Raw genomic sequence first — 23,039 nt, forward strand, 5'->3', positions numbered from 1 at the left:
CTTGCGTTGGTTAATTCAAGGCTATGATAATGACCAAACATGAGCACGTCAGACTCTGCTGCCACTTATTTCCTTCTCTGGCTTTTTCCTCCATGCTCTGTCGCAGTCGGCACATGCTAAGTGTAGGCCAAGGCCAAACACCCACAGGGAGCGACCCTGTCCTCCACACCGTGCCTAACCCATGATGAGGGTTCTTTCTAACTCCCACTTAACCCTCACCGCATACTCAAATATGCTTCCCGCTGCCCAAAGACACGAAATAGACCAAATAAACATGCGAGACTGGTGAGGAAATGCGAATGAATGCTGAGATGAAGAGCAAAATTTGTAAGGACGCAGAAGCCAAGCTGGCTGAAGCAATGTTGGCAATGTACCAACACACACACACACACACACTTAGGTCTGCAGCAGAGCGAGGTGTCAGAGCCCGTTAGAGGCCTTTGGCTGGACGTAGCTCCAGAACACGCTGGACAAAAGCGTTGCCTGTCTCCCCTCATTAAGTGATTTAAGATCCCGTGTTCTCCCGACTCCTTTCATCGCCGCCCAAAGTGCACACATTTAAAAAAAGCCCAACAAGAATGCCAGGGCCTGCTGACATGAATGGGGTGAAGAGGGGCAGGAAAGCCAAGTTCATGGCGGAGGACCAGGGTCTAAAGCTGCACTACGCTAGCCATGCCTATTAGCCTGCGTGCACATGCAGGGGGGACATGTAGCTTGAATAAACCGCGGTACGATCGCGGCTTGGCCCCCCGGGTGGGAAACAGCAGCGCCTTAATCCATTAACAGTTCTTCCTCCACTGAAGAAGCAAGGTTTTTCCCATGAAGGTTTAGCTCTGTAGAAATGCGCCGTTTCCACATTCCTGGCTAAGAAGGCAGTGCTATATGGGGGAGGTGGGAGACGACGGAAAGATGGAGGTGCTGCATGGAACGTCGGAACTGCTTCCAAAATCAACCTTATGTGAGCGCTGGTTTGGTTGAGTCGTGTCATAATTATGAGTGATTAAAGCTGGTGATCGTATATCACACAGTTAGTGGGATTTTCTATGAAAACTCCATTACAGCCTCAGATCCGGGCAGGATCTGCCAAAGCTTTTAGCAGCTGCTGCAGAAACATTACCGTCTTTGGTGCATTATTACGCCTTAAAACTTTAAAACGTTTCGTAAAAACTAAACATTGAATGCGTTAAGAAGCTGCAGATTGCAGTGAAGGATTTTGCATTTAAGTATTTGGCATCAGCAGGAATTTTAAAGGGAAAAAAATCATGGAGTAACGAAAAAGATTTTAGCAGCTGTGGCAAAATCGTAAATCATTTAAGATAATTTTTTAATCTGTTATTGTTTTGCAAAAGTTGTCTAGGAAAATTGTATTGTAGCTTCAGGAAATTTCCATAAAATAAGTGTTGTCAAAATCTTGAATAAGCCAACATTAGCGTCCAAAAAGCTCCCTCATATTTGTTTACAGTTTAATAATTTGGTTTATCAAACCGTAAAAACTGATTACATTGTTTTTTCAAGATATTCTAAAAATGAGACCATTTCTGGTCTAGAGTCGAAAGAATTTGGAGACATTTCTTTCTGTTATTGATGTCTAATGGTCATTTTGAAATGTAATAATCTTTGGTTGCTCGTTGAGAATTTTACCGGTTTTGGGCTCATTAAAACTAAATTATTCCAATTTTACCCGTTAACTTTATCAAATTTATTCTGAAGTGTGTTTTTGGATAAAACTCATGGAAATTGTTGTTTTTCAAGAAATGATGGCAGATTGCCTAACCAGAAAAAAGAAATACAGTGGGATTCTCTTCAGGAAATACACTGTCTAGCCACTTTGTCCGACACACCTGTTAGGTATACTGCTTGTTAACCCAAATGTATTGGAAAATCACAATAACTCAGTGCATTCTGGCATCCAGACAGGGTCGATATGACCTGCTAAAGTTCAACCTGAGCATCAGAATCAGGAAGAAAAATTAATTCAGTGACTTTGACCAGGGCGTTGTTGTTGGTGCCAGACAGGCTGGTCTGGTTATTTCAGAAACTCTGGATCTCCTGGTAATTTCCCACACAATGAACTCTGGAATTTTCAGGGGATGGGGAACAGTAACTCAAATAAAAATTTGTAACAACCAAGGTATGCAGTAGAGCATCTCTGATTGCACAATATGTCAAACCTCAAAGCGGATGAGCTATAGCAGCAGAAGACCACACCGAGTCCAAATTCTGTCTGCTAGAAACAGGAAACCATAAACCAACCATGGAACAAGCGAGCATCGTTTAAATACCACGGCCTGAGTATTGTTGCTGACCACGTCCATCCCTTTGCAACTACAGTGTGATGACTTCAGCAGAGTAACATACTGTCCCAAAGCTCAAATCATCTTAAACTTTACTCTACCAAAATGGCCTCCACAGTCATCCACCTTTAGGATACAGTGAAATGAGAGTCACAGCTTGGTGTGATGCTGTTGTTATGAATGTGGACCAAAATCTCTGAGGAATGTTTCCATCATTGCACTGAAACTGCGCCACAGAGAGCGAAGGCAGCTCTGAAGGAAAAAACAGGGTCCAACCCACCACTAACAAAGTGTACTTAAAAAAGTGTAGTTTTTTTTTTTTTCACTTTAACCAAACAAGCATTTCAAGGTGTTCCCCCAAAAAAGAAGTTTTTGCATTTGTGTATGCTTATGGCATTCAGATATACACACACACAGATATAAACATACCACACACAGCTTTAAGTAACACCTGAAAGGCAGCAGGCTCCTGTGGGTCATTATGTCATCTGGTAGCATTCAGATTGTAGCTTTGAGAACGCCTCTTCAGATCCACCACCGTACAGGATCTGCACTTAAGAAACTTTCTGCAGCCACTTTGATGAAGAGGGGACTGTGTTTGAAGCTGGTCGACTTTCTGAGAGATGTGACGAGGAGAGGAGAGCCCCTAACTGAGGAGACATCAAGAAACCTATAATTCCAACTTATCTGGTACTGCACAGCACTGCAGCACAGAGAAAGTGAAAAGGAAAAAAGATGTCTGTTAAAAGAGAGAGCCTAATTGGAGAGTGGCTGTGGTCTGAAGTGGTCAGTGTACGGAGAAGGCAGAAAATGAACACCCCCCCCCCCCCCCCCCCCCCAATCTCCCCCCCCAAAAAAGATGCTGTGAGCAGCCAAAGTCCAATTAGTGTGGTATATGATGTGGGATCCAAACATTTGTTTACAAAAGGCAGGGTTTTTTTCCGTAGCTCTCACTCTCACAGACGAGGGACCCCGGTCGGATTCCATGGTGGCTCCACAACAGAGTGGGTGTGGCTACACCACACAAACCTCTGGGCCTTTTCACATTACACTGCGCAACCATGAGGTCAGAGGAAGGCTCTTTCTTCCTTGGCACAAAGGAGTGATTTTTCACTCGCCCCGTGAGAACAGCAGGGAATAATGAACTCTCGGGCCCCTGGTATCACGTTCGGTTTCACACGCGTCAACTCCATTCTGGAGCGGAACAAAAGGGCAGTAGGAGAAACATTTGTGGGGAGGGAACAGTGTGCCCGGGGCATGCCATGCAGGGTGAGTTTGATGCATTTTAATGGCAATATAACCCATGCGATTAGGGGGAAATTGTTTCTTAATACATATGTGCCAAGTGTTCCTTATGGCAGGATCTGATATTTTTGCAGCTGATCCTGCAGCGTGTGGCAGAAATGACAGGAAAATCAGAGCTGCACTAGCCTGAGCCGCTGTCCACCCTTTGTCCACATTATGCTTTGAGCAAATGTCTGGGTCTAACCGAGCTGTGACTTGACTCAACCAGATGGGAGGGGAGTCTGCAAATCTTTGGATTAAAGACTTCACAGTCTGGAATCAAAGCCTAGCTTCAAACTGAATCATCTTGGAAATTAGGATCAGTTTCACCCAAAAAAGAACTTTAAGAAATTAAATTTCTGCAGAAGTCCAGATGCTTTTAACTGTTATTTTAGTGTATACTTACCGCAAAATAGAATAACAGTTTTTTAGCACAACCCGCTGTGCTGCATAGCAGGCAAGCTTTACAGTATAATACTGCCAGCTGTTTGGTTACCATTATATTGCCATTTGAGTGTTTCTATAGTAATCCTATAGTAATGTCTGTGTGAGAGATAAGTGAATGTCCTTACCTCATACCACGAATTCAGTCTGATCTTTCATGGGCATGGAAAGATGAGCATTGTCACCGTTCCCCTACAGTTACAGGAATGCTGCTGTATTAACCATCGTAGCAAATACTGTGGCATTACATGATTGAGCAGTACAAGGGTCTTGGTAATACTCGCACATTTATTAGCTAAATCATAAGACTTTAGTCGGCCATATTACACATCCACAAAAATCATTACAACACCTCTAAACGAGCCTCTTTTAACGAACTTTCATCGAAACAAATGCCGTATTGTATCGTAAATGGTCATTTAAATTTCCTAAAAGAATCAGCATTTATATCGTATTCGACTATAATAGCGTAGAACCAGACATTAGTGTACAAACAGTCCATGCGTAACAAATATTTTATTACTTTAGTCCATTCATTACACGATTAAAAAATAAAGGAGCTAAATTATCTTCCAAATCGGCGAACTAAGCTGGAAAAAAATCGAGAGAGACAAATTATTAGCGCTATCAGCCACATGCTAGTCTATTTACTCCATGTTATTCCTGCGGAATGAAACGGAAGATGTGAAGTTTTTAAAGGTATAAATGTTTTAGAAACAATGAAGTGATGCTACATGAACATGTAGTGTTTTCTGACCAGTTTCCCTGAAAGACTGGTACAAGAAATCTTATTTTTGTGGAGTAATTCTACTTTGACATCTTCTAACACATCCATCTCGTTGCACTTAGTTTTTTTTTATTCGGAGTAATTTTCCTTCAGTTTCTGCTTTCCAGAAAGAGAGGCTCCTCAGGTTCCTCACCTGCTTGACTGTATATAAATGAAAGTGTCTAAATGTGAAAGCAGACTCTCCCGAAATGGAAAGTATCCCCCAAAACACACATTTAATCAGTGAGGCAGAAGTCAATCCCTGCCACTCTAGCTATAAGAGACTCCGTACGTACGAGCACGAGCACCCTGCTCTGTGTCATCTGCTCGCTAAACTAGAAAGCATTTGGGCAAGGCCAGACGGATTAGGCTGCAGTTACTCTGACATGAAAAGCTGCTCTTAATTCGAAAGCTCTCATGGCTGATTAATCACAAATTATGATCAAACAGCTGACTTACAGGATAAACATATGACACCCTACACACAAGTCTGCATCCGTGTGTGTGTGTGTGTTTTCCTCTGTGTGCAGAGATGCATGGCCTTTGAGCATGTGTAAAAGTCTCCCCAAAGTCTGCACACTCATTTTCCACAGCAGATTAAATGTGTGTCTGCAGCCACAGAGCACACCGCCAAATTAAAGTCCCCAATGTGCTGACTTTCATCTGTGCAGCACCTGAACTTCTTCTTACAGGATCACAACCAAAGCAATTTGCTCCGAGGATCTGGTCACAAAACTGCTCCAGATTTGGACTAAGGCTTAAAACATTTGTGTTTTCAGCAAGTTGATACTGTACTGAAATAATGCAAAAAGCAAAGAGAAAAAAAGCTGAGGAAAATATTTTTAAATAACCTCAAGCTTTAACAAATGTCCACTGGGTGTGTGCTGCACACATGGAGGAAGGGACTTCAGCTCAATCCTGGCCGAGAGCTGAGGAGTTAGCATAGCAGCCAGGGGTAAAAGTGGATTCTTTCTTTTTTTACACGGTAGAACAAAGCTGTCAAGTCTGAGAAGGTTTAATTGCCCTTCTCATTTCTGATAGCAGAGCAGCAACAGCTGGTCGACTAACATCTGGACAGCAGGGTTAGCCAATACGAAAGTCCTAAATGTACTAAAAATCTGAACTGTTGTCTTGTTTTTGTTTTTTTAGCGCGGCTTTGCTGTTAATCCTCATATATTTTTATGATGTACGCTTGCTTGGTTTACGACATGCTAGCTTAGAAGAGTTCCTACAAAAAAAGAAAAAAAAATTGGGAATGAGGCCCAAATTTTATTGATATTGCTTTACAACAGCTTTCTGCTGCTTTACTGTGAGCTTGTATAAATGGCAAATTAAATTAAACATATTTTGGAGTGTAAATAAAAACTAAAGCTCTACAAAGCCTAGGATTTTTACAAATTCTAAAATGATGCTAAACACATTTTTTGGTCAAAATCACCAAAATTTGAATATGAAGAGAAAATAACATCAATCTACATGGTCAGTTTCTAAGTTTAGCAACATATTTACATAATTATATGAAAATGTGTTAGTTTCACGCATGCACAGATTCACGTGCATTTCAGTATTTTACTAAACAAGGTTTTCATATTATACATGCAAATTCTTCTTCAAATTATCATACATGCAAATACTACAGGGATACAGCACCTGTTTTGTAGGGACTTAACAACTTTTTCAATTATAATAAATACTTTTGGAAAACCAAAAAGACATTTTGCGATTATGACAAACACAATACAAGACTTAGAAAGCTGTTCCAGCTACTTTTGAGCAAAAGCTAGCTAACAGAGAGAAACATTTTCTATTATATATATATATATATATATACATATATATATATATACATATATATATATATATATATATATATATATATATATATATATATATTTACTTTTTTTCTTAAGTGAATTTTCCATCGAAGTTCTGTGACTTCTGACATATTTTAACATTTGGACAGCAAAGCTGGGAGACAGCATACATTTTCAATATTAGAGTTTGTGTTTCTAAAACAGGGTCCGCACTGATTTAACCCTGACCTATACAAAGGCAGTTTCTCTAATAAAGTCATATTGCAGCTGCACGTTAGTATTTTGCAAATTCGGTTTTGTCGTCATTCGTTTTGGATTCTCATTAAAAAGCAAAGTGAGAAATAAAAATCAGAGTAAGTAAGGAGGTGTGGAAGCAAAAAAAGCAAACTCAGCTCCATGTAACCATCTAACATTTCTATCACGTCATGGGCACTGCAACAGTGTGTATGTGTGCCACAGTACATAGTAACCATACAGTTTACATCTCCCAGAAAGCAGCAGGCTTCTGCAGCATGGATTCAACATGCTGCATTAAGAGCTTTGCTCCCTTCAGGCTACAGTAATTCTGGGTTATTTCTACCCTGGTGTATCTGGCACAGTTCTGGTTATCAGTGCTCTGCGGGCCAATGAAAGCACAGCTGGTCCATGGCTCATTGGCTGCTGAGGGGTTATGATTTAATCCTGATTGGTGACTTTCTACAAGAACACACCCAGTTTTTTTTTTCCCTTATGGGTGCAGTGGTGGGGGTATCAGGGAAGGTGGTGGGGGGGTGCTTGGATCAAATTTGCATTTTACCCATTTTCACTGTAGTGTGCAGGGTTTTAACCAAATTTTAAACATTTTGAAGGTTTTTAACGACATGGACGAAATATCGGCAGATTGTTAAAAAAGACTTCTCAGCTGGGGCTTTGGCCTCGCAAGTTGATTTGATTTCACCCGAAATAACAATTAACATCATTATAACAAAGTTGACGCAAACTTTCGGCCCACACAGAATCAAAATTTTATTTGCAGTGATTTCAAATAATCGCTAAATAATAGCTACTAATTGGAAAAGTCAAGAAGTGTGTCAAAGAGTCGTGCTGCATCACAGCACCACATCTCCCACTACACTGCTGGGTTGCTGGGCAAAATTTAGAATGGGCCTGCCTCCATACAGGAGTGGATTGGTGGATGGTAAATGTGTGTGACGTCTTAGCCGGCGTGTTTCTCTAACCCCCCTGTGTATCGCGTGTCTAGACCTCACCAGCACTACTTCTGGAAAGACCATGTGACCCAAAGAAGCAGTCACAGGACTTCGACACCCAAGTCCAAGTCCATTTTCCCCCCATCCTCTTCTTCTTCAATTAATTCTTTCCTTTTATTCCAGCCAATAATCAGAGAGGTTCAAAATAAGTGAAATTGAGGTAAAGCGACAGAAGGGGAAACCAACGAGACATGGCGGCATTAAGGCGAGGTTCATTCCAAATCCAGTTCGCCTTTGAAAAATGATCAAAGAAATTTTTCCCCCCCCCATAATTTAGGCTAAGCAGTCATAAGATTTAAACATCTGAATGCTTTATTGAAAGATTAAAAAAAATCCACATTTGAATGAAAATTTAAAACATAAATGGAGGCTTACATTGACTACATTTTTGTTTTAACATTTTTTCATGATATAAAAAATGTTCCTAAATTATTAAAATCTTTGACTTTAACATTACATTTAATTTCTTTCGAATTTTATTATTTAAATCAAGTTTACAGCACCATACTGTCATATGTCACAGTAAAAGTCTAAGACAACTAGTAAACTACAAACTTACATATCAATGCTCAAGACTGTTTTGAAATGCTATTTATGTGTGCTAAAAATAATATCTTTAAAACTTATTTTGACTCACCTTGTATAATAAATATATATGTATACATATGAACTATGAATTGAGTTGCAGAGAAAAATATGAACTTCAATTATTTTTAATAAAAATACATGTATGTTGATATAAATTGTACTTTTTTACATATTTTAGTTACAAATGTATAACTGTTTTTTGTTTGACTATGTAAAAGACATATGAAGACATATGATCATATTTATTGTAGATGCAAGTACAGTTATTAATATAGTTTTGTACATTTACTTAAAGTTGCTGATTCAGCTCCTAAACTATACATTTAACGAAAAATATTTTTTTAACTTCTCTTCCCTGTAACAAATATATAACCCCTCACATAAAAAAAGAAAAAAAATGACACCTTTCTGTGATTTTTATTCCACAACATCGAGTTGTATTTTTTGGGTGTTTTTTAGTACGTTGATGCAAAGAAAAAATAATTAGTGAACTTTTGGTGACCAGGCTTTTGAAACTTACAGAAGTGCACTAAAACTTAATAGTCACCTCCGTCCAGAGACAGAAATATGAGTACTGAGCCATAAAGACTTCTGATGGAAACCTAAGCAAACGGCACATTCAGGAAACAAATAAAACATCTTTATGAGCGAGATTTTATGATCTTAATAGGCACACTCCCGGTCCAGTGGCCTCTAAGTGCTCCGCTGGACAGGTCTGTGTTTCAGAGCCGACTTCAGCCACCGGCTACTGTCTGCAGAGCCACACGCAAAAACTCTGCACAACTTACTGTTTTTATTACGCTGCCTGCTGGATAATTAAAAAAAACACTTTCTATGCCTGTGAAGCTGCAATAAATTCCCATTAGCTGTGAGCGATTTTGCACTTTAAAACACTGCATAAGAGACTAATTCAAACACAACAAACTCAGTATATGTAGGAATCATATGGTCTGAGTAAGAGAAACTAGTTCCATGAAAGGTTTTATAGAAAATCGGTGGTTTGGCTGTGCTTATTAAACTGCAATAATCAACATATTTTCCACTTAGTTCACTCTAATCCTATATTTTCTTTTTAAAGCAGTAATTTTTCAGCAAAAGCAGTGATTAATGTTTAAGTATTTTTAACGTTGGGGAATTTTCTTGACTTAATCTGTTCATTCCATCATTCCAATTCCCTGAAACTTTAAAAAACCCTCATCAAAAACAGCTACATTTTCATGTATGCAAGGGTAAATTAGAGTGATTTATGAGTTGGATTAAATCAAGTATTAACTCATGACTACCTTTGTAAATTGAATATTTGTAGCTTTTATTTAAGTCTGAACGTAACTTCTTTCTCCAAGAAATTAAAGAAAACTTTTTGTGAGTGTTTTTAATATTCAGTTTATTTATCCCTTTACTTTCCTGTTGGTCTAATAACTATTTGACGTTAAACCGCAGTGAAACTTTAGCCGTCTCCTCGCCTGTTCTTTAAGCCTTTCCTCAGAGTCTTTGATGTCGGATGTGGCAGGTTATCTGTGACCTTGTCCCTTTTGTTAAACAGACAATGCGGGCTTGTTGGGCCATTAGTTTTTCTTTGTAGGTGCTCGTCTAGGTGTGATATCCACCCTGCCCCTGCTGATCCCGCAGTCGACCTAAAGAAATGCACTACGGGGACAAAGAAAGCCTTCTGGGGCCAAAAATACCCCAAAGTTATTTACTGCATTCCAAACCAATCAGAGTAGAACTACCACTAAATTTATCTTAGCTAAACATCGTCAAGTTGAAGATTAAAACCAGTGCATAAGAGGGGTAATAACAGCTGATAACAGCTTCTTGTGTGATTCATGAGAACGTAGTACTCCGCTCTGGCGGAGAAGTCTCATTGGCAGGGAAGAGGAGAGCAGCGATTGGCTGAGACGGTGACATAGGCTGTGTCGACTCAGCGCTGGGACCTGTTACGCCAGATGCCCTCCTCTCGTCCCCTGCAATGTTTGCAGCCCCACGCACGCGATCCTTCGCTCCGCTTGGCTGCACCCTCTCATCGCATTACTTCTGCTATTCTAACTCCTCCATCAATTATGCACTAGAATAACTCAGAGCCTTGATGGAGCCAAGACATAAAAGGGGATCATCAGCGCGAGCGCTCGCAGCGTCTGCCCGCGTGTTCCCACCGTGCTGCTGCCATTGCTGCGACCAGTGATATGAGCCAAGGTACCAGCTCATGTAAGGGCAGCTGTGGCGGCGCACACCGAAGGGTTCGTGCAAAAATCAAACGCACCGTGTATGCTCAGCATTGTGTTAGTGGGTCAATCAGAAGCAGCATGAACAACAAGGTGAAAAAGCAGAATTTTAAGATGCTAAACTTTTCCTGCCCTCATTGTTGAACTAGCTTCTTTCTAATTGGACTTGAATTTTGATTCATTTGAGGCTGGAGTGCTCGAAAAAGCCTCAAGAAATCAAAACTACACTAGAAGTCACGTCATTTTCCAAGATTTGTTTAATCTGGTTTCATTTCAGTGCACATGTCGAGTCTTTTTGACTCTTTTTAAGGGTGGGAAAAGTTGCAGTTGTCTCGTTTAGTGTTTCATGCTAATTTTGATAGTTACTGTGCTGCTTTTAGCCTTTATCTATTTTCTTTTAAAGTTTAAGCTCCAGACGTACAATAAACATTTTTATCTCCAGTAATACAAAAATTCTATTTGTCAAATAATTTCCCTCCATAACAGAGTCCAAAAAACCTGAATTATCTTCAGAGAAGTGAAAATTAATTTTGGCAACGCAGAAAAAAATCTCATTTTCACCAGACGTCAAAACGAAACTTTTAAAATATTCTTGAAAAAAAGGAATCGTTTAAAAGATTCTCGGGGAAAAAAAACAAGGAATATTTTAAAAGATTCTTTGCGCTCGATTGAAGAAAACCTGACTTTAAGGACTCGGTAGGAGGCGTAAAATACGCCAGGATCAGTAGCATGGAATGAGAAAACATCAGAAACTGCTCGTGTGATAGCCCGGGATTCGTAACCTACTTTTTTTTCCCCTGAAACAAAATGGAGTCGAATTTGGAAAATGGCTGCCTGTGCCGCACCGCTCTGCCACACACCGCAGAGAAAAAGGCGAAGAGGAGGGGAAGTCAGTCAGCCACGTCTATGGAAAGTGTACAGATCTTGGCAGTCTGAGATTTCAATTAATGGCCCTGAAGTTCGAGCTGTACAGTGATAAAATACCAAAAACAATTTAATCACAGTCATTCATCACCAAAGCAACAGAGGCCAGGAAAGGATTTGTGAGAAATAATAATTTTTTTTAAAAAGGCCAACATCGTGTCGACCCTTGTGCTAAAGTCATGGCGGTCCTGACCTGGATTTCTCCTGGTTTGCGTGTGAAGGTTTGTCCAGGCTCTATCGTGAGATCACAAACAGCTTTTTTAATATTTCATGGGTCCCAAAGCACCAAGTCTGCTGAAATCCAACAGGAGGAAACACTTTTGAGTTTCAACAGGCCGGCGAGCCCCACGAAAGGTCCCGCAAAGCCACACCAAGTTCACTAAACAACACATGCAGATAAATAACAGTCAATATTTTTCACCGCAGGAGTCTGAAAATGGCCAAACAGCTAAAAAGCCTTCTCTGTTGTGGTATGAAAAAATCACAGCTCTTAACCAACATCAGATAAACCCCCATACCAAAACGATTACACGAGACATTTGAACCCGAGAAACAAAAGCAATTAGGCAGCAGCAGAGTCTCCCACAAAAGCTTTTGGTTCATCGGGGATATTTTGGTTTGTCTTTGTGGCTAAAACCAACAAAAAAAAAATATGCCTATGGTACGTGAAGCTCTGAGAGCTTCATCGCTCTGTGAATCACACATGATTCAACAAACTGACTGGAACAGTAACACGCTCACACATCAGCTTTGTCTAATTTCTTCCAAGATACACAGAAAACCCAAAGTCAGCAGCCGTTTAAAATCAGGAAATATCGTCCCATTGAGGAGGTACGCATACTTTTCGTTTCAGGCCTCCCTCCAAAAGCCGCACTGACCCAAATTTAGTTCCAGAAACACTGACTTGGAGGTTTGGCCCCTGCTGTCAAAATGATCACATTTGCTTTTCATCAAGCATATATCTGAAGCCAGTTTAGGTTTCAGATGTAATTGTGTATGATTTGAATCCACCGAAGTGCCAATTTTCTCATTACATCCATTTGTCTTAAACCAGAGGAGACAGCAAAACCTTTTTCTTTGCTGCGTCAGAAAAAAATCAAACCTTTATCCTCATCAGTCTAAAACAAAAAAAGAAGCTCAAGGAGACTAATTCACTTTTAAATAATCCAAACATGTCAAAGAAAACTTTTCCACCTGATTCATTTACTTAGTAAAATACACCTGTAACTTCATTAAAGCAAAAATTTATCACTGTTGTCAAGTCATTTTATCGGTCGTAACTCCTGAAAAGTCCCAGTTAAGCAACTTCATTTGAACTTTTGTTTCCAGCACTTTTCTTCTTCTTACTTTCTGGTAAGAAACAACATAGAGTGAGGCCAAAAAACGCATTACAATCAAGAAAAATGGATTAAAGTTGACTGGCACTGGGTTTGCATGAGGTAATCTGGCTCAATAATTCACACAGTACCCACACATTTTCCTCCAAAACTGATGATTTTAGTGTGAACGGTGGCACACAATTTAAGAAACAATCGGCACGCACGTCTCGACAGTTTTTGGAGTCCGGAAAGGGACGCCAGGATGGCTGGGCAACCACCCTGCCATCTTTGATATTAAGTGATGCCCTGCAAACAGCGGCAGCCGTGCCCAGTCTGTTAGCAGCTTAGTGGCTCTTAGGACTTTTTTGGAGGCACTTTTTTGAAGCTTTACTGCAGTCATTAGGAGTTAAGACTGATTAATGTGAATGGTCAGGCAGGGCCTGGCTTTCTGAGGGAAGAACAGAGAGGGGTGAAGGGTCTCACAGGAAGTGTTTTGTGTCTCCACACAAAGGGGAGGCTGACCTCTTAAGCCCCTTAGAGCCTCTTTGCTAATACCCTCACCGGTGCCTACAAAGACACAGGGGATGCCATTTCACCACTCACATTTAAAGAGCACACACATACACACAAAAAAGGCCCGCTAAGATTAAAACGGCAGAAAAGTGAAGCTCTGTGCAGTGGAGTGAGACTGTGTGAGATCAGGCCTGAAGAGTCTCCCACTAACACAGTGACTGTCACGCATATCAAACGCAAGAAGCCAAACTCTCACAGTATCTGATCTGAACTCTTATGGATCTTATCGAGGATCTGCTAAGTCACAGTTAAAGTTTTATTTCTTCAACACAAAGGGAAAAAATCTGAAGAAAAAAAAATACATATATTACAACCGGTTCCAAATTGGTATTTTTCACATTTTACATTATTTCTGGTTCATCTTTAATCACAACTCTTAAAAATCAGCTACAAAAATCTAATTGTACCGATCTAGACATGATTTATTGATGCTTTCTAGAGTCTGGTCCTGTAATCTGCCTTTTCTTGGTCTAGATTCTGAGCAGATTTGCATGATTGACAGGACAATGTGTGAAAGGCTCTGGCTCATTCTTTACTTTCACTAGATCAAAAAACTTTTAATGGCATTTTGCCTCATTCGGGTTTCTTTTTCTAAAACTTGACACAAGTTTTGTTGCATAAGCATTTTTCTACTTTCCACTTTTCCTAAACCGAAAGATGATGTTTACCGTTTTCTGTCTTTTTTCAACTTGCACTCACTTTTACTGAATTCCTCACAAAACTGACGCATGTTGATGCAAAGTATACATTTTCAAATGTACAGTAAGCACATTTTTCTATATGTCAAGAGCCACTCTAGACTCTAGCACCCTTTTTTAGTCTATTTCAAGAAACCTAAAAGTGCAACAAACTGACTTTTTTCTTCATTCGTGCAAAGCATAATATCGACATTCACATACATTTTACATGTGTGTGAATTTTTAGTTATGCTGCAAGGGCAGATTTTTTCGCTTTATAAAATTCAAGAACTGGGTAGTTTTTCTTTCCTCTATGATTTTAATTGAACTACTTTGATCTTTTTCAAGAAAGAATGATTTGAGAGAATTTGTAGTAAAAGTAACTCACACTGTACTATAAAACTATAAGGCCGTTTTTCTTTTAAACTTTTGTGAAAATACACTTTTAATGCTCTTGAGTTGCTTTTTTCTTCTTTCTTTCGAAACACTTGAAACGTTGATTTGTACTGAAAACAAGTTGAATTTATTGTATTCGGCAGATGTTTTTCATTTTGGTATTTTTTGCAAATACTAAGCGTTAGAAAATTCTTACCACACGTTCACAAGTATCTCGAATTAAATTAATACCTCATTGGCTGACTTTTTTTCACTTCTTTAAATCCAAGAAGTGGCATTATTCTTTAAAAAGTCTTTTGATGATGTAAAGGAGATTTTTTATTATTATTTTACATGCAAAGACATTTTCAGATTTCCTGAGGTGCTCTATTGGAGATTTAATGATTGATTTTAATCATTGCTGAATTATGCATAGCTTATTATTCTTTCAGTATATCAATGTTTATCCCATAAATCCATCTAATCGTGTACCATGAAATTATACTTCTTAGGATTTTTTTTTTTTTTTGCACTACTTTAGATTTTTCTGACTCTTGGAGTAATTTTACTTAAAATTTTCGGAGAACTGCAGTAATTTAACACACAGTCATCTAGACTACTATCAGCCTTTTCCCCTGCTTTGCCGAAATGAGGTTGTATTCAAATTTTGGTCAACAGATAATTTTTTCCACTAAGTGTGATTCCAGCATTGATTCCTGAAAATTCTTAAAGTGAGCTGATATCTCTTGCAATCTGTTTGGTGTCGTGGTGCTGCACTGTCAGCTGTTTTTTTCTCTCTCACGAATACGAAACTAAAACTATTTAGAATAAAAAAAGATGGAAAATCTGGCAATGAAAAACAAAAATGGCGAAGGAAAATGAGATGCATCGATATGTTGCTGTATCTACAGTGCATTCACTGTGCTGGACCTCAAAAGAGATACTGCTGTAAACCAGTAAACCCGCTACACAAGCTTTAGTCACTGCTTCCTGTCAGTCACTCCCTGGCAGCCTGGGGCCGTGCCCTTATTAAGGCTGATTTATGGTCCCACGCTGATGACAGTGTGTAAGAATTGTGGGAGTTGAACCAACAACAGAAGCGATGGAGACACATTTGTGGTCGTTCCTACAAAAGGCCAACAGCTAGTCACCCATTAGCAGTGACCACGCTCAGGCTGAAAGATTGGCTTAAACCATAAACCTTTTTGCAGTTGTCTATATTTCTAGGCATTCCACATATTTATGAAACAGCCCCCAAGTGGCAGCAGACTACTATAACAGGTAGATGTATATATGCAAAACTCCGCATAGCACCAACGCAGTACCATGAGGGAGTCTTTAGTCAGAGCATAAAGGGAGGATTGAGGCAGCTTCACTCTCCAGGCAGTCACAGATGGCATGTAGATTGACGGGTCTCCGCAGGAAAGCTTTCCCCCTCTTTGCAGAAAACTGAGACTATAAAGCTCCCGGTTTAATTGACCCGAAGGTTCAGCCTTCCTGAAGTACATTCTGTAAGGTACTACTGATTAAAGTACACAGAGTGGTAGGAAACGGACATATGAGAAGTTGAATATGGGAGATTTCTTATCTGAGATTTGACGCTCTTTCATTTCATGCACTGAGAGACTGAAGTGCTGTGAGCGGGCTTAATGCTTCTGCACTCTGTAATAAAATGGAAGGTAAACCTCAGATAAGATGCCTCTCGTGCTCAGTTTATTGACAGTTTCTGAAGCCCCCGGTGCAGGAAATCACATTTGCTCTGCTCTCTTTGATGCCTTTTGAGACTGATACTTCCTCAGGGTGGAAACACTGATTCTGACCCCACCCTGGGATGCCGCGGCCTGGACACTGTTCCCCTGCTGTAGCCTCTGGCCTCTTATGTGTAAGTTTCTCCGTAGAAACCCCCTGCCCCACCTTAGATAGCACACACACACTCTTCACTTCCACCTCTCCCGTCTCCTCCTCTCTGTCTCTGCATAGCTAAAAAGCCGGCTATGGGCTGCTGAGTACGATTGGAACAATAGCGGCCTTTCAGGTGTTCTGTGCCAGCGCTGGGAGAGGACTACGGTCCTGAGACCCAGTCAATATTTGGACATGGTTGCCTTTTTGTGTCCGTTTTTAATCCAAGCGGAACCAAGCAGCAGGGAGCCGGGAAAAGGCTGAGAGGGGAAAGCGAGGGTAAACACTGGGAACAATGCAAATGGGGCAACTCACAATGCCACTGGGAAACTATCACAACATCAACTCGCCACCAAGTGAAAAATGGAGTATTGTTTCTTTAAGTGGAGATTAAAAAGAGAGCGGTGTAGGAAAAACAAATATCGGAGGTCATTCTGCCATGAGGAGAACTGTGCACGCGGAGGGTTTCACTGCAAACGGCCAATCATCAGAGAGGTCTTTTAAGTGAACACTTATACATGAAAATAGGCCACTGAAAAGATTCTTTGACTATCTTATGGAGAAATATGTTGCATCTGCTGTGGAAAGCTTTGGATGAGCATTATCAAGGATTAAAGGAAACCCCTGGGGTGACAGTGCTCCCCCTGAATGCTGGAATCCCTCTCTGCCCAGCTGTCAGGTCGTTAGTCCCACCCAATGAGGTTCTTTGATGACGAGGGGTATCAGTTTCCATGGCATCGGAGACACAAACAGCTTGGGAGATTAGGGTCGGAACTCAGCCCTGATTCTCAGTTGATCCCACCTATCAGCAACAAATAAACACCTTGGGCGAAGGCAACGCCTGCATGCAGGCCATATGGACCCGGGTGGGCTTTAATGAAGCAGCTAAATAGCTGGTGAGCGGGGAATTCGCTAATAGCTCCTTGTCAGAGCAGCACTAAATACCCAACTCGTTCACTTTATTCCATCATTTGGTTACTGACACAGCCGACTAAGCTGACAAGGAACATCTGTGGCTCATTTTTCTTACATGAGTGTTTCCACAAGGAAAAGCTGCAGTTTTTGTTTTCCAGGTTTCTTGCCTTGACTGGGCTGTTTTTACCCTGCTGTTACTTTTTTAATAAACGCTTCATATGTTACATTTATGAGGATGGATCACACTAGGTGAACATTTAATAATATAATCTCATAAAATTTATTGAGGGCCTGTAAACCACAACTGGATTTATTGCTAGTTTTCACATCATACTTCATATAGTTATTACTAAAGGTGGTCTCCATACTGTTGTGAGCATTAAAACCTTCACAGGAAAACACTTTATAAGGTAGGATAGACGTTAAATTAATAGTAATAGATAAGTTATTAATGCTTTATTACTTTGACATTAACAAATATTTGTTGGCACTCCAAGATCTGCTCAACTAAACATTTAAAGTTATTTCTTAAACATTTGGTACAACTTTTTAAAGCAGATTGCAGCAGCAGTTAACTGTAATACCTGAAAATACACCAACAACATTTCAAAAACTTTTTTTATTTTTGATCATATGTTTCTCTCCTTCTAAATGAGAAGTTCTCGGTATTTTTTGCGGCCAGAGACTTCTTACAGAGGAGAAAATCGTCCAAGGAACCCCAGAATAATCCCAACGCAGATTTAAGTGGCTGGGGCTCAGCATCACTTGACGATGTGGACTCACTCAAATGGATCTTCATGCTCGCAGCTGGCTAGCTGGCTAAAACGCCGCTCTACAGAGCAGCAGGAATGGTCCGTTACACCCTGAGAGAAGCGGATAGTCTCATGATATCATGTGTCAGGAGCATAGGAGAGTTTCAACTGGCCCAAAAGATAACGTAATGGACACAATATGCCTGTTTTACTGGCTTTAATGCACTAATATACTAATAGTAATGGATCACTTTGCAGAAACAAGGTCCTAAAACGCCCTGAGGTGTGTTATTATGAATATTAGTGCATCTGTAAATCTCACTAAATCTTCCATCAGGGTTGGGCTGTAAATGTGAATAGCAGAAAAATGTTTTGCAACCTGAGAACACAAAAGTTTGTCTGCAAAATTGCTTTCTGCACATCTGTCGATATACATAATTCGTTTAATAAACTCATATTTTATGAACAATTTATTAAGTACACAGTTCTTATTAACCTTCTCAAACGGCACGGCCACCACACAGACAATATCTGACCTAAGAGGAGACACACACTCTTTGCAGATTTATGTAAAACACCAGCATTTTTAAAGTTTATATCCAAATTAGCTGCTTTCCAAAGCAGCATAGCAGCCAAGTGCGTCACGGCTAACACCCCCTTAAACTAATGGGACAGATTGTTTCTGTCTCCTCCAGCCTTTACACCAGACAGATTTAGCTGACAATAATCTGAAGTCCTTTTAATTCTTTTTGAGGGATTTAACATTTAAAAAAATAACTATAAGTCATTATATCAATTATGTGTGAGCTGTTTCTTTTTAACAAGTCTCCCTGATACTGGAGTTCTCTTTAATTTCATTAAGTAGCTTATACAAGCACAGCGACTCGCTGTCACTGACTGTGAAAGCTTTTCAAACTCCAGGCAAGGCTGAGCCATCCTGAGGGCTGTAAATCCCTCCACCGCCGCTCCAAGTCCCGCTCATCTGAGCCTAATCAGCACCGAGCATCAGCGCAGGAAGATTGTTCCCCAAGATGAAAGCAAGGCAAACACGAACGCAACGTTTATCGAAATTACAAAAAAGGGCTCCTTCCAGCTCCTCTGAAACAATGGAAAAAACATGAAAATGTCAAAGCATTTCCATTTTTCACGACTCACTTCCCATTTCAATTCCAGAGCTCCTGTAGGGCATTTCATGAATGGCTGAGTATGGACTGCTGCTCCGGATGCCATTTTTCCTCACTTTGGTCAAATATGCAGCAGAAACAGGAGAAGAGGGGGGTAAGAAAGCTCATCTGGAAGTTGGGACTGTACCGCAGCAGGTTCCCAGGACTCCAACACTGAGTATGGTTACATTAAACAGCGGGGATTCAGCACCCGCCAGCTTGTATGGAATACTCTTAAGTTCTGCTGCGGGTCAGGGGCCCCTGGGCTTTTTAGCATGGCCCTCTTTTACATTATACAGCAAGGGTCAGGTTTAGATTAAAGTCATGAATGAGAAAAGGAGACAGTCATTTAGAGTTACTCATTTATTTAGTCCCTATTCTGTCGAGACAAAGTCCAGGCAGGGTGCCGTGCTGGGCCCGTCATCGGGCCCCATGGCCAGCGGTACTGCCCTGGTTTTGACCCTGACAACGGTCCCCTCTGTGCTGCTTAACCCGCAACTTGCCTGGTTACTACCAAGTGTGTGACCTCAGCATGTGTGGATCTCTCACAAGACTGAGCGCCACGCTGTGCCTTGGCCGCTGCTGAAATACCCCTGTGTACCCGCTTATTGTCTGCCCCAGCATGGGCCAGGAGGAGGGCGGACAAGGCGGAGGGGACACTTGGATAAGGGGGTGGGGGGGGGAAGCATGGCAACCAAGAAACTAGACTTGGGAACTGGGAACTGCTTCAATGCCAAAAATGGAGGGAGGAGAGGACCTGCAGCCAGCAAGTGTGACAGAAGGCTGTTATCAGACTCAGATATCTTTCTGTTAGCAGCAGAGCAAGAACTGCATCACCTCCTTTGATGTCACCGCTGCAGCATTTGCATTTCTATCATTAACATCCTGTCAGTTTAACTCCTCCGTAACACACACTTGCCCTCAGGGTGACCATTACAAAGACATACAAAGGCTCTTGATGTGTGTTTTGACTGTTGAAGCCCAGAAACCAGTTCCTGGCCTCTGAGCAAATGTTGATATAATATTTATTTATTGACTCATTCTGAAACTGCAGCCTGCTAATAAAGAAAGTATTCAAGCTGAAACAAAGTGACAAACACTCATCATATCACTATGTGCTCCGGTGCTGAAGGTGGAAAAGTGAAGCACTGAGTCACTGAGGGAGGGAGGCGCCCAGGCACAAGCAAGAGGAAGTTTCGGAGGAGAAATGTCACCTCAGGATCCAAGCAAAAGTTTCTGGGAGAAACCTCTCAAACAGGAAGCAAGAAACACATCAGATTACAATTTATCAGCGATAGTGCGATAGATCAATAACATTAACCCTAAGCTGACAGGGAATATCAGCAATCCCTCACAGGATGAGTCTCCATTTGGCACCAAAACGATCCTGTCATTTCTAATCGATGACAGCAGACTGCAAGCGGCTCAGCATTATTTTTAAAGCAGCACAGTAATGCATTCCCAGCAGCACTTGTAACACTTCTGCATTCAAATTTCCAGCCTGATAATGTGGAGCAAACAGTGAGCATTAATGGATAACAGCACGTAAATGACAGCCTGTGTAAAAACACCTTGTTGTTGAGGAGCTGTCACGGGGAGATTTATGCTGCTAAATGTGCACGGTTCATTACAAAGAAGACTCAGACATGAGGGGCAATTAATCTTCAATCAATGCAACAATCCATCAACAAGGACAACAATTATTAAGGTGAGTGAGGCAGCGAGCAATCTGCCAGGCTTGCGTTTGAAGATTTAAAAATGGTGGCACTTAAAAGGCAAACGTTACATCATGGACACAAACAGGTGTGATAACAGCTGAGCCATTAAATTATCAGTATTTAACGTTGGGTTTTTTGCTTTGCTTCCTAAAGTGCATTACCTTCAGTTGCGCGCACCTGTAATGCCACAAATGGAGCTGAGAGTGTAACCACCTCAACCAATCAATCAGCCTTTTGCACTGCTGCACACGGGGCAGCACACGGGGCAGCGCACAGGGCGCTCCGGCGGGGCACAAAGAGCCCCCTCTCCCCGCTCCGTGTCGCTGCGTCCCTGTGGGATAGCGGGATTACTTACTTGGGGTTGGTTCTGTTCCAGAAGACGGCATAGCGGTCGGACACCACCTTGGAAGCAGGGTCCTGGCCGTACACGCACATCCCAATGATGAGGATGAGGAAGAGGATCATGTCCACCTGCGGCATAATTGCTGTGGAACTCCGATGAACTGAAAATTGGCCGAAAGTCCTTCTTGAATCAGGTTTAAAAGCTCTGATGTGTGCTGGTTGTGCCTGTGTGAATGACAGTCCACTTTTATTTCCTTAAAGATGGAGCTCTATTCTTCTGTATCTGGAGCTTAAACGCCGTCTTCTTCATTTAAAGCAGCAACTTGGGGTTTTAGCAGTCAGATCATTTCCTCGATCGGATCTACTTTAAATCAAGAGACACCACAAAATCACCGTTTCATCCACGGCTCAACTCCGCACCGCGCAGCGAACAGTTTCTCCAACTCGCAGTGAAACAGTTCAAAACAGGAGGCAGCCCTGCGCAATCTACGCAGTACAGAAGAATTATATATATGTGTGTGTGCGTGTCTTTTAGAATAAAAGAAGCAGCAGGAAAGTGTTCCTGGTAGCGCAGAGGTTTTAAAAAGAAAAAGCGCAGACACCCAGTCCCCGTGTCGCCGCTCTCGCCAGCTCGGGACCTCTCCTCTGGCTCCCCGTGGATCCAGCGACAACCACTCAAAGCAGCAGCTTGAGCTGAATCCGCAGCTGTCCGATCTCTCCTATCCAAGCGCACGAGATAACAAAGCTCTCGTGTAAACGCGCGCGGTCTTCAGGTTAAATGTCCCCCGACGAGCCGCTCTGCCACGTAACCGAAAGCGCGCCAGAAGCGGTGCGAAGCAAGTAAAAGCAGCGCCGTGTGGCTCCCGCTGCCAAGCTCTCCCGGACCAACCCCCCCTTCTCCTCCTCTACCCCCCCCCCCCCCCCCCCCCCCTCTCTCTCTCTCCCTCCCTCCCTCTCTCTCTTCTACCGGGCCAGCCGGGGAACACTGGAAAAAAATCTTGACAGTTGAGAGGCTAGAGCTCGGACTGTTCAGTCTTCTTGATTCTCTTTTCCCAGGAAAATAAGTCAAATAAAACCTGGATTCATCGGCTATTTTTGCTTTTTCCCACTTTTAAATAAACCATTTCCCCCCGAGGAGATCGTTTTTTTGAATGAAAAAATGATCCAACCTCACAAATTCACCATATTATTTGTCGTGCTCGTGCACGGGGGAGGTGGGGGTCATAATCAAGTTCTTCACGGTGGGGTTTTGGAGCCGATCCGCTGCAGCGGTGTTTGTTGTTGCAGATATTTCTTGCAGTGTACAGTTTCACGGGTGCGCGCTCTCCCATCGGCTTTGGATTTTTGAACGACGTGCGTTTCGCTTTCAAAAACAACACATCTTCTCCTACTCGAGGGGGTGAGAGGGTTTGAGGGAGGGTGGCTGGTGTGTGCGGGCTTCCCACGGGCCCGCAGACAGACCTCAGATCGCTGCGCAACCAGCCACTTTCACTGGTTCAGCTTCATTTTCACTAAGCAGCCATTCTCCTAGTGTCCAAGTTTCATTTTCTACTTGAAAAGTTTTATTCAAATGTGACACCAGCGTGCAGATTGCGTTTCAAACAGTCGTTTAATGGATTTACTGACATAATTATGTCAATAAAGAGCTCTTCTGGTGGCCTGAAAACAAGCTTTTTAATTTCATTTTCTGTTTTTTTCCCCCGAAAGCACTGTTTTCACTTGG

At 41.6% G+C, this 23,039-nt stretch overlaps 1 protein-coding gene across 2 annotated transcripts in view; it reads right to left on the reverse strand.

The window, feature by feature from the left end:
- Positions 1–22,200, reverse strand: part of LOC101487687 (ephrin-A5b) — an 87,391-nt gene extending 65,191 nt beyond the window's left edge. For both annotated transcript variants that reach the window (XM_004538485.3, XM_004538484.3), the window contains exon 1: positions 21,330–22,200. In XM_004538485.3, coding sequence (XP_004538542.1) covers positions 21,330–21,454 — 125 coding nt within the window. In that variant the 5' untranslated portion in view covers positions 21,455–22,200. The remainder of the gene's footprint in view (positions 1–21,329) is intronic.
- Positions 22,201–23,039: the final 839 nt, after the last annotated feature.

Source organism: Maylandia zebra, linkage group LG7 (genome assembly GCF_041146795.1).
Source record: "Maylandia zebra isolate NMK-2024a linkage group LG7, Mzebra_GT3a, whole genome shotgun sequence".
NCBI classification, from domain to species: Eukaryota; Metazoa; Chordata; class Actinopteri; order Cichliformes; family Cichlidae; genus Maylandia; species Maylandia zebra.